This window comes from Delphinus delphis, chromosome 4 (assembly GCF_949987515.2).
Source record: "Delphinus delphis chromosome 4, mDelDel1.2, whole genome shotgun sequence".
In the NCBI taxonomy this organism is placed as follows: domain Eukaryota; kingdom Metazoa; phylum Chordata; class Mammalia; order Artiodactyla; family Delphinidae; genus Delphinus; species Delphinus delphis.
The window spans coordinates 49,012,766-49,027,969 of record NC_082686.1 but is presented as its reverse complement, the minus strand read 5'-3'; the positions used below and the strand labels follow the sequence as shown (position 1 = coordinate 49,027,969).

Below are 15,204 nucleotides of genomic sequence, written 5' to 3'. Positions count from 1 at the left end.
GAGATATGAAAGCCCCTTAAATCAATAATATAATTCTTAATGTACTGTACAAGTGGAATGAAAATAATTAAAAAACAAAAATGAGTTATTACTCAATTTTATGGTTGTCTTGAACATTGATGGTGAAGGAAGTTTACAGGCAGGCGATTGTAAGAGCAGATATAAAGATCTTTATGCAAAATCAGGAGGGACAGTTTTGATTATTTGCAAGTAAGGTCCCTGCTTCTCTAAAATGTCCTGGCTTAATAAATAAATAAATAAATAAATTAAATTAAATAAAATAAAATGTCCTGGCTTCTCTTTAAAAGCCGACAGCTTACATTTTCCTCCAAAGGGCATCATCCCATATCATTCATTAGCCATAATAAGGGCTATTTGGACCACAAATGTGACAAAACGAGAGCGAAAAAGGCAGAGATAAATTTTCCTAAATGATCTAGAAAGAGCTGGACGAGAGGGATACTGTGTGAATTAAGGGTTGGAGGTGTGAACACAGGTCCCTTAATTTTCTGGCATGGAGTTAGAAGTAAGAACAGTGAAAGGCTGACCAAAGGGAGAACGTGGTTCATGAGGGGAAGGAAAGACAAGTCAGAGAAGAAATCGAGGCAAACAATTCCCTGGCCAGGGAACATGAGCACAGGAGTGCCCGGGCACCACCTCGGGGAGGTAAGGAGTAAGGATAGCGTGCCAAGCTCTGGGCATGCCCCGTCCAGTGCTGGGAATGTGAGGAGGTCCTAGCTACTCAGCCACCATACTGGTTTGAGTTTCCCCCCACAAAACCTTGGGAAATTGATTTTTTTCCATTCTATTTTAGTCCCCTAAAACTATGCATTTTACAAAGGAAAGATAAAAATGCTATGTGAGGTAGAAATACCTGTAGATTCAGAGAATGTTGAAAGGGACCTCAGAGAATAGCTAGTCCGAATATCTTTTAGAGGTAAAGAAAGCAAGTCAGAGTGACTTGCCAACGTTTCTCAGAGTTGAAGAGACAGGAGGTAGCAGAGATGGGACCATTTACAGAGACCTACATTTATTATTGAAATGGCTGTGGGCTTCCTTTCCCCAAATGATATCAGTTTGCTGGATGTTATGTGTAGGATGTGAGTCCTTTGATTTCCTAAGTTAATTGGACCTGGACCTTGGTTTCATTATCTGTAAAACGGACAAACTACTAGTTATTCTGAAGGGCTGTTGTGAAAATTCGATACTGTAATAGTGTGAAAGTGCAGTTGTCACAATAAGGGGCCATACTGGAACGCTGGAAATATTCTATACACTGTAAACATTCTATATCTTGATCTGGGTGGTAGTTAATTAGTTTTCTATTGCTGTGTAACAAATCACCACAAACTTAACGGCTTAAAAACAAGGGGCATTTATTTTCCCACAGTTCTGCACACGTCAGGAATCTGCACGTGGCATGGCTAGGTTCTCTGCTCAGGATCTCACAGGTGGAAATCAGGATGTTAGCAGGGCTGTGTTCCTTTCTGAAGGCTCTGGAGAAAAATCTGCTTCCAAGTTTGTTCAAGTTGTTAGCCAAATTCAGTTCCTTGTGGTTATAAGATTGAGTTTCTCATTTCCTTGCTGGTCGTCAGCCAGGGAATGCCCTTCAGCTCCTAGAAGCTGCCTACATTCCCTGCCCCATGGCCTCCTTCATCTTGAAAGCCAGCAATGAAGTATCTCCCTCACATGGAATCCTTTTCACACTTTCAATCTCTTTCTTCTGGAAGAACCTGGTCCCTGTTAAGGACTTATCTGGTTAGGTCAGATCCACCCACGAAAATCTTTTTTTTTTTTTTTTTTTTGTGGTACGCGGGCCTCTCACTGTTGTGGCCTCTCCCGTTAAGGAGCTCAGACTCCGGACGCGCAGGCTCAGCGGCCATGGCTCACGGGCCCAGCCGCTCCACAGCATGTGGGATCCTCCCGGACCGGGGCACGAACCCGCGTCCCCTGCATCGGCAGGCGGACTCTCAACCACTGCGCCACCAGGGAAGCCCAATCTATCTTTTTTTAAAGTCAACTTTGTCATATAATTGAAGGGACGGGTTTATATAAGGGCATGGATCATTGGGAGTCATCTTAGAATTCACCCTACAAAGATATGTACACATGTAAAACTCCGTCGTACTGTGTGCTCTATTGCATATGAGATAAATTTCAATAAACAGAGAAAATAGTAAAAAGCTATAAAGATGTTGATATTTATCCTATTGCTATTAAATCTAGTCCTATCCTAAACTTTCAGTAAACTCCCCCAAAAATATGAGCTCTAGTTTAGTTGCTGATGAGGTTAGAAGCCATCAAGGTCCCACACCATTATATGGTCTATAATGGTCTGAGGACCACAGTGCAGATGCTTATGAAAATTCAGTAGTAATTCTGACACTGGAAAAGCCTGTCAGAAACCAGATGCTTGCCCTTGATAAGATAGTCTAGTCTAATTGAAAGCTGTGTTTCTTTGCTTTTGACTGGAATTATGTGTGCATGGGGGTAGCACTGGCAGCCTCAAGCAATCCACCAGACTCTAAACATGCACCTGAGAAGAGTTTTACCTTGTACAAAAATCAATTAACTAATATATAAATTATGAAGTGTCATAGGGGAAATAAAACCTTCAAAATATAGGATTCATAAGTGAAATAATATAAGTGTAAATATTATGAACACTTCCAAGGCCTGGGCAAAGAAAATATAAGATGGACCTGAAATATCCTGTGGTACCATAAAGTAAGGAAGTGCTCAAAAAAAATAAGTTAATTAATTAAAAGAATGAGAGCATGTCATGGGGAGGGGGAAGGGTGAGCTGTGACAAAGCGAGAGAGAGGCATGGACATATATACACTACCAAACATAAGGTAGATAGCTAGTGGGACGCAGCCGCATGGCACAGGGATATCGGCTTGGTGCTTTGTGACCACCTGGAGGGGTGGGATAGGGAGGGTGGGAGGGAGGGAGACGCAAGAGGGAAGAGATATGGGAACATATGTATATATATAACTGATTCACTTTGTTATAAAGCAGAAACTAACACACCATTGTAAAGCAATTATACCCCAATAAAGATGTAAAAATAAAATAAAATAAAATGGAAATAACAATCCCTGTCCTACTTATCACATTGAAAATAAAATTATAAGTGATAGATAAATGTAAGTTATTTGCATTGAATTAAAACATACGTGAATGGAAAAAAAAAAAAAAAAAGAATGAGAGCATGTCAAAAGGGCACAGAAGCCAAACTAAAAAAGTTCTCAACTACCAAAAGTGGAACAATTTGAACAACTGAATTGGATTATAATCCAAAGAATGAAATAGTCAGGAGTCTATGCTGATAAAATTAAATTAATGGTGAAGAAGGGACAACTCTTTCTTACAGAAAAATTTCAATTAATAAATGTCTTAAAAATGAGAGACAGAGCAAGTCACCATTAGAACACCACAGAAATAACTGCTGCAGGGAAGATCGAATGATGAATGCTAAAATTAGTAGGTGAAAGGTTAAGCAGAAACAGAACGTTTACATAGTCTCTGTATTCGTTTCCTGTAGCTGCTGTAACAAATTACCACAAATTTAGTGGCTTAAAACAACACAACTTTATTCTCTTACAGTTCTGAGGCCAGGAGTCCAAAATCAGTATCGCTGGGCCAACACCAAGGTGTTAGGAGAGTCACACTGTCTCTGGAGGATCTAGGGAAGAATTTGTTCCCTTGCCTTTTCTAGAGCTATATTCTTTGGCTCATGGCCCCTTTCTCCATTTCTAAAGCCAATGTCATGGCATCCTCAAATCTCTCTCTGCTTCCGTCTTCACATGGCTTTCTGTCTTCTGTATGAAATCTCCCTCTGCCTCCCTCCTAAAAGGACACTTGTGATTGCATTTAGTGCCCACTCAGATAATCCAGATAATCTCCCCCACAGCTCAAAACTCTTAACTTAATCACATCTGTAAAGTTTCTTTTGCCATATAAGGTAACATTCACAAATTCAACGGATTAGGATCTGGATATATTTAGGGGCCATTATTCAGCCTACCACAGTCTCAAAGTACCTCCCCAGAATACTGAGTAAATACAAAGATAAAAATAATTAGTTTAGGGAATTCCCTGGCAGTCCAGTGGTTAGGACTCCATGCTATCACTGCTGAGGGCCTGGGTTCGATCCCTCATCAGGGAACTAAGATCCCACAAGCCGAGAGGCACAGCCAAAAAAAAAAAAAGGAAAGAAAGAAAGAAAGAAAACTAATTAGTTTACAGTGGAAAACCGAGGTAGACACCACTTTAACCAAGTGATCAAGGTTAACATTGTTAGCAATACATATCAACATCATGTACCCCCTCAAAAGGATACAACATCATTTCTGTCCTATTCTTTCCAAAAATGCATAACCTCATTCCAATCAAAAGAAAACACTAGACAAACCCAAGTTTAGAGAGATTCTAAAAACTATCTGACCAATGCTCTTCAAAAGTGTCAAAGTCATGGAAGACAATAAGAGCCTGAGGATCTGTCACAGAGGAAAGACTGAGGAAACATGCAACTAAATGCAATGTGAGATCTGCACTGGATTCTGAAACAAAAAAGGACATTAGTGGAAAAACTGATGAAATCCAAATAAACTCTATAGTTTAGTTAATAACATTATATGGATGTTAAATTCTTGGTTTTGATAAGTGTTCTGTGATTTCTTAAGAAGTTAGCATAAGGGGGGACTTCCCTGGTGGTCCAGTGGTTAAGACTCCACACTCCCAGTGCAGGGGGCCTGGGTTCGATCCCTGGTCAGGAACTAAGATCCCACATACCTCAACTAGAGAGCCCGCATGCCACAATGAAGACCCAGCACAGCCAAGCAATTAATCGATTAATCAGAAATTAGCATAAGGGAAACTTGGTGAAGGCTATATGGGCACTTTGTACTATTTCCACAACTCTTCCTTAAGTCTAAAATTATCTGAAAACAAAAGATTTTAAAAAGAGAACAAAGGGAATGAAGGAATTAAGAGAGGAAGGCAGGGAGAGAGGGAAGAAGGAAGGAATTAAAGAAGGAAGAATGTGAGCCCTTCGTTTAGCATCTTTGAGTGCCCCCTGCTGGTCACTAAGGTGAATTTAGGTGAAGTTCCCCCAAGCCGGACTTCGTTGATTTATAAAGTAATTGTCCTCCTCTTTTCTTTCCAATTATTTACCTGCTCTGAGACAGTTTTATCAAAGCCAGGCTACCCTGCTCCTACTGATTCATGGTTTCTTTCTTCCTCTAAAAATCCATCAAAAGCCCCACTAGTTACTGAATCTTTCTTCTCTCTAAACCGAATGTACATCACAAACCCACAACCACTTCCTGGCTGAATCCCAAGACCTGTCAGGTGCAAGTAAACCACCCAAAGCTCCTCCCACTGGACAGCCAGGGAATCACAAGGTGGGTGAGCCAGATAACCAGGGCTGTGGAAGAGGGGGATAGATCTGGTAGTGGGACGGGGCCTCCGGAGGTGTCAGATGTGAGGATATGAAGGGTTGAGCACTACTGGGTGATCCCATGTTTACTGATATCTCGGCTGTGGGGTTAAGGGCCAGGCAGATAAAAGGTAAGCAATTTCTATTAACGATGTTTCGCATATGTACCCTCTAAAATTAGTAACTTACTGGGTTCAAGTAAATCAAATACAGCTCTTCACTAGGAAAAGATCAGGATTTCTTGTGGCACATGACAGTGAACACCAGAGATACAGACTGACAGTGTCCTGCCTGCATCTGGGCCTCAAATTTTATTTAGCCCACACAATAGTTTTAAAGTTTTTAACTGGATGCCAATGTTTTGAAATCTGGAGATATTAACATTCAAAAATTGATTTCTGGTTTTTCATGAAAAAAATCTATAGATCTGGCTATGCTGGGTCTACATTTTTGCATAGCAACAATGTTTGCATAGCAACATAGGAACTGAGCGGACACCCCCTTTAGATGGTCCTTGCTCTGCAGTTCCCCCTTTAGATGGTCCTTGCTCTGCAGTTCCCCCTTTAGATGGTCCTTGCTCTGCAGTTCCCCCTTTAGATGGTCCTTGCTCTGCAGTTCCCCCTTTAGATGGTCCTTGCTCTGCAGCTCCCCCTTTAGATGGCCCTTGCTCTGCAGTTCCAGTGTGGGTCAATACCCACACTGGTGGGTTCATATGTGTTATATACCTCATCCCTGTGGCATTGGTGTTGGCACTATCTGCTCTGTAGGATACTACATACATGCTTTCAACAGCTAAAAGGACCTCGTCTGCCATCTGCACTTGATCTTAGCCAAAAGGCCAAGGAGTGATCACCTTCCATCTGCATAACCTCCTTAATAATGTTCATCCTTTCTTTCTACAAGTCACTATAGCTCATTATACCTATTATGCAAAAACAAAACACATACATTTACTCTTCTAAATTTCATTCTTTTACTCTTAATAGTATCCTACACAATGGATCAGAATCACCTGGAACGTTTGTTAAAACACAGTTAAAACCGTGCCCAGCAGTAACCGGGACATATTAAAAAAGGAAAAAAAAAAGGGCTTTGTAACATCAGTGTAACTACAGAGCCTCAACACACTTAGCAGGAAAAACAACAAATCATCAAGCTCATTCCTTTTTACCTTTTATACTGCTGGGAATCACAGTCACCCAATCAGGTCCACTGGAGTTGATCGGCATTTTGATATTGACACCACTTGAAAGAGGAATAAAAAGAGTACAAGCTTAGATTCAGGAACATTTATTTTCTAATATGTATCTTTATTTTCAAATTTTTAAATGGACAGGATTTCACAAAGCTTTACTAAGATGAAATATTCTTATAAATGTTACTCAATAAAATTGATAATTAATAAACTAGGTATATTATAATAAGCAGGTTATATGGATACATAAACTGAATAAGAATTAAACAAGTTTTTAATTTTTCACTGCTTCACCCTTAGAGTGCAAACTCCAAAATGACAAATTCTGTTTGAATTACTTACCTCCCTTGGACTCAGAGAATGGCTCACACTGATGAGAATGTCTATTTTGTCACTACTTAGTTTTCAGGCTGCAAGACTATGGAGCATTAAGTAATACGTCAGATTCCTTAGGCCTTGCCCAGAGCTGAGTCCTACCTAGGGACATGTGTCCCCAGATACGTGCTCATGCATGTACTCTGTTCATCATTACTATGGCTCTGTAGTGTCTGTTCCCCTTAATAAAACATGTACTCCTCAAAGACATGGATTATGTCCCATTCATCTTTCATCTTCAGTACTTAGCACAGGCCCTGGACTAGAGTCCATGCTCAGAAAATATCTGATAGAGGGCTGTGTGAAAAGGTGGGGGACAGTGGAGTCCAGGAGAAGTATACTGAAAACATGGTGTAACTATTCCAGAAACTGGCTCATAATAATTAGGCCTCTTGCACTTAGACCAAAAACAAACAAAACAATAAAATGTTAACTTTCCAAACTCGATATGGGAACTTGCAGTCACGATATTTCATTTCATCAAAAATCAATTCAAAACAGGTTTGTTCTTAAATAATTCTTAAGCTTCTACTACGTGCCAGGCACTATTCTAGCTACTAGGGATATAACAGTAAACAAAACACATAGCATCAGGAATTCCCTGGAGGTCCAGTGGTTAGGACTCTAGGCTTTCACTGCCGAGGGCCCAGGTTCGATCCCTGGTTGGGGAACTAAGATCCCACAAGCCAAGTGGCACAGCCAAACAAAAAAAAAAAACAGCATCTCCTCCTTCATGGCACTGACATTCTAATGAATGAGGGAGAATTATAGGGGGCTATGTTAGAGAATAACAGCATTTCATAGATTATAAAAGAGACAATTAATATACATGACTTTAAGAGAGCACATATAAACTACTTTCATGAGTTTAAAGCTTTAAGGTAAGGAAAAGAAGAAATCTTCACCACTGTAATTTGCTTGTAAAAATGTTTACTCTCAATCTAATCACGCAGAAACAATAAAGCAGCAAATCCAATTTAAGCAATATTCTACAAAAACAGCAACATCAAAATTGTCAATGTCGTAAAAACCAAAACAAGTTAGAGAACTCTTCTGGACTAAAAGATTAAAGAGACAACTAAAAAGATTGTGTGTGATCAGAGACTCAGTTAAAATAAAAGAGATAGCAATAAAGGATATTATTGGGACAACTGGATAAACTTGAATATAGACTGCATATTAAATAACAATGTTGTGTCAATGATAAAAGGCCCAAGTGTGATCACTGTGTCATGGTTATACGTTGGAGAAGGTCCTAGGAGATGCATACGCCTGGGGTGCAGTGCCATGATGTCTGCACCTTACTCTCAAATGGTCTGAGGGGAAAGAATTATACACAAATACACACATATAAACACATAGAAAGAGAGAAAGCAAATGCAGCAAAACATAACAATGGTGAGTCTAAGTTAAAGACTCACTGTTGTTATTCCTGCAGGGGTTCTACAGATTTGAACTTTTTTTTTTTTTTTTTTTTTTTTTTTTTAGCGGTACGCGGGCCTCTCTCTGTTCTGGCCTGTCCCGTTGCGGAGCACAGGCTCCGAACGCGCAGGCTCAGCGGCCATGGCTCACGCACCCAGCCGCTCCGCGGCATGTGGGATCTTCCCGGACCGGGGCACGAACCCGTGTCCCCTGCATCGGCAGGCGGACTCTCAACCACTGCGCCACCAGGGAAGCCCCTGAACATTTTTAATACAAAGTTAGAAAGAAAAAAAAAGTATAAATCATGCTAAAATAAAAGGGAAGCTTTTAATGTGATAAGCTCATTCTTTCAAAAGACGTCCTCTTATTATCAGAATCTTTTAAGCAAAGTATTATGGTTCTTTCTAAAACCAACACTTTTTTTTTTTCCTCGAGAGATTAGATCACCTTAATTGTCCAACTGTCATTTGGGAACCAAAGACCAAGGCTAAGCTTCTTAATCCTTTCTGAATTAAACATTACGAGCCACCAAGGAAGAGAGGTAAAAATGAGCGTAGCTTAACATATTCAGGCCATGAGCTCAAAATACTGCACTCAAAGATCCCTCAAATGATCAATTTCAATCTTTCTCTTTTTCTTTTCAGTTAGCCTAATGCAAAATTTCAGATTTTTAACAGAGCAAACAATGCAAAAAAAAATCTGTATCAGGACTCTGTCAAATGTTTGGTTTCCAAAAACTTATGCCACCTCAAATGCTTTCCCGGAAAACTTCCAGGTAAGTAGAACCTTTTTTAATGATTCTACTACAAAGTACCCTCAGCCAGCCTCATCCAGGATATGCAAGTAAAGGCAGGGGCAGACATTATTTTATCCTTCTGGATTCACAGGTGTTCTTTGGTTTTAATGGTAGGATTTAGTGTTAGGAACATTTTAAATTTTACACGAACTTAATTCTCTAACCTTTTTCCCACTTTTTTCCACGTGGAATTTCAGTAAATTACATGCTATGCTTCCTCCTCTTTGCTAAGCCACTAAGTAGACTGACAACACAACTCTAAAAGGGAGTAAGACTTTAAAAAATGGTCCACATAAAAAAAAAAAAAACTTTAAAAAAAGTTATTTAAAATAAAATAAAAGGGGGTAACTGAAAAGTCTTCATACATAGGCAAAAAGTACACAGAAATAAAATCATCTGCTCATAGTCATTGATAAATAATGTGTCTAAGATCTGAACCCAAGAATAAACCTAAAGTCCTTTTGTACGGAGCCACAAAAAACTAGGCAGTCCCCTCAAGAGTACAGTGAATACACTGGGAGTAGTGCTCCCTCTGCTGGCCTTCTGAAAGCATGGCATCAAATATGTACTTAAAACTGTTATCACCAAAAGCTGACTCAGGGAGTAAAAAATCAGAGTTTTATTTTAGAAGCTCATACAGACCACACATCTTATGTGATCCCTCTCTACAAGGGAATTTTTTTTTATATAAATTTTTTTATTTTTTATTTTTATTTTATTTTTGGCTGCGTCAGGTCTTTGCTGCTGCGTGCGAGCTTTCTCTACTTGCAGCAAGCGAGGGCTACTCTTCGTTGCAGTGCGCCGGCTTCTCTTTGCGGTGGCTTCTCTTGTGCAGCATGGGCTCTAGAGCGCAGGCTCAGTAGTTGTGGCGCACGAGCTTAGTTTCTCCGCAGCATGTGGGATCTTCCCGGACCAGGGCTCGAACCTGTGTCCCCTGCACTGGCAGGCAGATTCTTAACCACTGCGCCACCAGGGAAGCCCAAGGGAATATTTTTAAAGTACAGATTTCATTTAAAAATAAAAAATGTTTTACATTCTCTCAAGTAATTGTACTTTCTATGTTATTTTTCTTTTTATTCCTTAAGAATGTTATTTTATTTCAGAACTATATGGAATGCAATAATTTCAACAACTATTAACCTTCAAAAATACAGTTTGCTGTGGTATTCCTGGCTTCCCATGCTTATCATTATATCAGTCCAGCAATGTTACCATATTCATAGTCTTTTTCCTATCCATAAATGTTTATATGATTTTAACAACTAATAATATGTCACTTAAAACTTTTTTCAGTTTATTAGACATGAAGCTAAAACACTACCCTGACTATATAAAACTTTTTTCAGTTTATTAGACATGAAGCTAAAACACTACCCTGACTATAAGACCTCTAGCAGCCCTGTTCTTGGATGATTTTTTTTATCTGTTCTGTGAATAAGTGATCTTGCTTATACAGATATACTATGCAATTCTGAAGTTAAAGATATTAGGGTAAAAGAACAAAAATTTAAGGTCATTAATTTGAACTGAAATAAGCACACTAATCACAAAATATATTTATTTTCTTACCACCTCTCTTGAATTGGGCCAAGTTCAGAAAGATATAAGAAGCACATAACCAAAACAAGAAAGTCTCCTAAGTAGGACAAAGACAATGAAAAGGGACCTCTTAAATTACCCCCTAGAGCAAGGAGCACGTACCTCTGGAAGAAAGCATTCTCTGCAGCAGTTAGGAGGCCCTTCAGGTATCCGCCCTTGAAATGGTTAATTCTGCTACTGCAAGGGAGCTTCTTTGGTTTGAAGCAGAACCAGGGTTCTCCAGTATAGAGATCTGTAAAGTTGCACAGGGGAAGACTCCCAGGAAGACACACATTACACTCTGTAGTTTCAGAAATTCTTCCTGAACGGAAGAGGCTCTTGAAATAGACCCTGTCTGGTTTCTCTTCCTGTAGATTCTGAAGAACTCTGATTCCTTCACTGGGGTGGACCAGAGATATGGACACTTTAACTCTGCCTGGCCAGAGCAGAGTAAAAAAGACCTTGTAAAACCCATTCTGGTAGTCCACCACTCTACCCACGGCCCCTGCCTGCAGCTTAGGGGAGTGGATTCTGGCCTGCAGGTAGTCTCCACCATACTTCTTGGGCTTTCCTTGAAAATCCTGTACATGAACCAGCACCTCTAGCTGGCTTCCCACCTTGAAGAAGGCTGCAGAGTTCAAGATGACAAAGTAGCTGGAAGAAGGGTCAGTGCTCTTCAAAAAGGGGACTGGGCCCACATCAGGCACCTGCCACTGTAAGGCGGCCAACAAGGAGTCCTCCTCCAGGCGCTCCCGGCTGGACAGAGTCTGGTGCTCATAGCCACAGTAAGGATTCCGGCTAATTCCTGTCACCTGGGAGAAAACAAACTGTCCACCACTGTCGATGAATGTGGCTGATGCAGTCTCATGGTCCAAGTACTGAAGAGAAAGACACAAACAACAGAAACCACAGCTACAATAAATCTCCTTATAGTCAACAAATAAATCCCTGCTTCAGCTTAAATTTTAATAAAACTTACTTGAGATGACATTGTTTCAAAAACCACAGCTCACCAGTTTTACAGATTCCCACAGCAAATATCAGAGAAAAATCCCTTTGGTGCTTCCAGAAGGAGAAAGGGAAAAGGAATCATTTTGAAGGACAGTAGTCCCCCTTTATCCACAGGAGATATTTCCAAGACCCCCAGTGGATGCCTGAAACTGCGTCACATCAAACCCTATATATACTGCTTTTTCCTATACATATATACCTATGATAAAGTTTAATTTATAAATTAGGCACAGTAAGAAATTAACAATAATAATAAAATAGAACAATTATAATAATATACTAGAATAAAAGTTATGTGAATGAGATCTCTCTCAAAATATCTTTTTTTTTAAATTTATTTGGCAGCGCTGGGTCTTAGTTGCGGCATGCAGGATCTTTGTTGCCGTGTGCAGGGTCCTCATTGCCGTGTGCAGGATTTTTCAGTTGCAGCATGTAAACTCTTAGTTGCAGCACGCGAAGTCTTCGTTGCAGCATGCATGTGGGATCTAGCTCCCCAACCAGGGATCGAACCCGGGCCCCCTGCATTAGGAGCACAGAGTCTTAGCCACTGGACCACCAGGGAAGTCCCTCTCTCAAAAACATCTTATTGGTGTACTGTCCTTCTTCTTGTGATGACGTAAAAGGATAAAAGGCCTACGTGATGAGATGAAGTGAGGTGAATGATGTAGGCATTGTGACGTAGTGTTAGGCTACTACTGACCTTCTGACAACACATCAGAAGAAGGATCATCTGTGTCAGGTGATCGTGGATTGAGCTACAGTGATGTCAGTGGTTGAGGATCCTGGGTGGGAAACAGCAGGATGGCACAAGATTTCATCACGCTACTCAGAACAATGCACAACTTCAAACTGGTAAGTTGTTCATTTCCGGAATTTTCCATATAATATTTTCAGATCATGGTTGACCATGGGTAAATGACACCACAGAAAGCAAGACAGTGGATGGAGGGAGTACTGAATACCAGAGTATTCCATTCTTCTTAACAAGGCCTGCCCTCAAGCCAAACTATTTTACCAGAGTCTAACCTACTGAAGTTTTACCAGAGCCTAACCTACTGAGGTTTTATCAGAGCCTAACCAAACTGAGGTAAGGAACATACCCAACTCCAGCCCACTCTAACCATTCTATCCAATTTAAGGGTTGGGGGTAAGACTAAAAAACAATTCTGAAGTTCACAGACTCACTAAAGGACTGAGGATCATAGGACTATAAAATGTTTCACCTCCCTTACACCTCACCCCCACACCACTAAAAGCCTATTTACTGGAGTTCGTTTTACCCAGTACATCATGTCCAGCTTTCAACAAAAATTACAAGACATACTAAAAGGAAAAAAATACAGCAATTATCAAGGGACAGGAGGGAGGAATTAGGAATATTTTGTTATTAGTAATGTACCTGCACTACCCATGAAGCAGTATGGTATTATTTGATAGTGGACTTGAGTTGCTTGTAAATGCATACTGAAAACTCTAGGGCAATCACTTAAAGCAAAATGAGAAGTATAACTGATACACTAAGAAAGGAGACAAAATGGAATCTATAAAATGTTCAATTAGGGACTTCCCTGGTGGTCCAGTGGTTAAGATACTGCCTTCCAATGCAGGGGACACAGGTTCCATCCCTGGTCGGGGAACTAAGATCCCACATGCTGCGGGGCAACTAAGCCCATGGCCACAACTACTGAGCCCAAGCACCTCAACTAGAGAGCCCGCAGGCCACAACTACAGAGCCCACGCGCTCTGGACCCTGCGCACCACAACTAGAGAGAAGCCCATGCACCACAACTAGAGAGAAGCCCGCACGCACGCCACAAGACAGTAGCCCGCACACCACAACTAGAGAGTAGCCCTCGTGCTGCAAGAAGAGCCTGCGTGCAGCAACGAAAGATCCCTCATGCCACAACTAAGACACCATGCAACCAAAAATAAAAATAAATAAATAAAATAAGTATTTTTTTTAAATGCTCAATTAAAACCACAAGAGTCAGAAAAAGAGCAGAAGACAAAAATAGGAACAAAGAACAAGGACAATGAATAGAAAACAGTAACAACTATGGTAGATATTAATCCAACTATATCAATAATCACCTTGAACACCAATGGACTAAAGACACCAGTTAGAAGACAGAGGTTGTCAGACTCAATTATATGGTGTCTCTAAGAAACTTACTTTAAATATAAAGACTTATATAGATTAAAAGTAAGTGGATGGAGAAAGATATACCAGGCTAGCACTAATCAAAAGAAAGCAGGAATAGTTATATTAACTTCAGACAGAGTAGACTTCAGAGCGAGGAAAGTCATCAGAGATAAAGAAGGATATTATATAATAATAAAAGGGTCAATTCTCCAAGAAGACATAACAATCTTTAACATGTATGTGCCTAACAACAGAAAGTCAAATATGTGAGGCAAACACTGATAGAACTGCAAGAAAAAATAGATAAATTCACTATTGTAGTTAAAGACTTCAATACCCCACTATCAGAAATGGATGGATCCAGCAAGCAGAAAGTCAGTGAGGACACAGTTGAACTCAACAGCACCACCAATCAACTAGATATGATGGACATCTATAAACTACTTACCTAGCAACAGCAGAATACACATTCTTCTCAAGCTCACACGAAAGATGCACAAAAACAGATCATATTCTGGGCCATAAAATATACCATAAAAAATTGAAAAGAACAGAAACCATACAATGTCTGCTCTCAGACTCCAATGGCATTAAAGTAGAAATTAATAACAGAACGATAGCTAGGAAATCCCAAAATACCTGGAAATTAAACAACATGCTTCTGGGAATTCCCTGGCAGTCCAGTGCTTAATACTCCATGCTCTCACTGATGAGGGCCCAGGTTCAGTCTCTGGTTGGGGAACTTAAAAAACCCCACAAGCCACGAGGGGTGCCTAATAAATAAATAAATAAATAATAAAACAAACAACACACTTCTAAATAAAACAAGGGTCAAAGAAGAAATATCAATAGAAAATTTAAATCTTTTTAGTTAAATGAAAATGAAAACACAACTTATCAAAATTTATGGGATGCCATAAAAGTAGGTCTTAGAGGGAAATTTACAGCACTGAATGCACATTATTAGAAAAGAGGAAAGATCTAAAATCAATCATCTAAACTCCAACCTTAGGAAACTAGAAAAAGAAAAGCAAATCAACTCCAAAGTAAGGAGAAGAAAAGAAATTAGAAATTAGAGCAGAAATCAATGAAACTGAAAACAGGAAATCGATAGAGGAAAGACAATGAGGCCAGAAGCTGGTTCTTTGAAAATGTCAATAAAATCAATAAGCCTGCAGCAAGGCTAACTATGGAAAACAGACAGGACACAAATTACCATTATCAGAAATGAAAGAAGAGAC

At 39.9% G+C, this 15,204-nt stretch overlaps 1 protein-coding gene and 1 non-coding gene across 4 annotated transcripts in view; both read right to left on the bottom strand.

Moving 5' to 3' along the window:
- Positions 1-15,204, bottom strand: part of NXPE3 (neurexophilin and PC-esterase domain family member 3) — a 53,512-nt gene that overhangs the window by 15,279 nt on the left and 23,029 nt on the right. The window contains exons 4-6 of one of the 3 annotated variants that reach the window (XM_060010587.1): positions 14,603-14,736; positions 10,933-11,687; positions 6,615-6,688 (exon numbers count right to left, since the gene is read on the bottom strand). In XM_060010587.1, coding sequence (XP_059866570.1) covers positions 6,615-6,688; positions 10,933-11,687; positions 14,603-14,620 — 847 coding nt within the window. In that variant the 5' untranslated portion in view covers positions 14,621-14,736. Of the gene's footprint in view, positions 1-6,614; positions 6,689-10,932; positions 11,688-14,602; positions 14,993-15,204 lie in introns of those variants that run through there. The other 2 variants (XM_060010588.1, XM_060010586.1) reach the window with 2 other exon arrangements.
- Positions 12,310-12,382, bottom strand: TRNAR-CCU (transfer RNA arginine (anticodon CCU)). The gene has a single exon. It is a non-coding gene; the product is annotated as a tRNA-Arg (tRNA).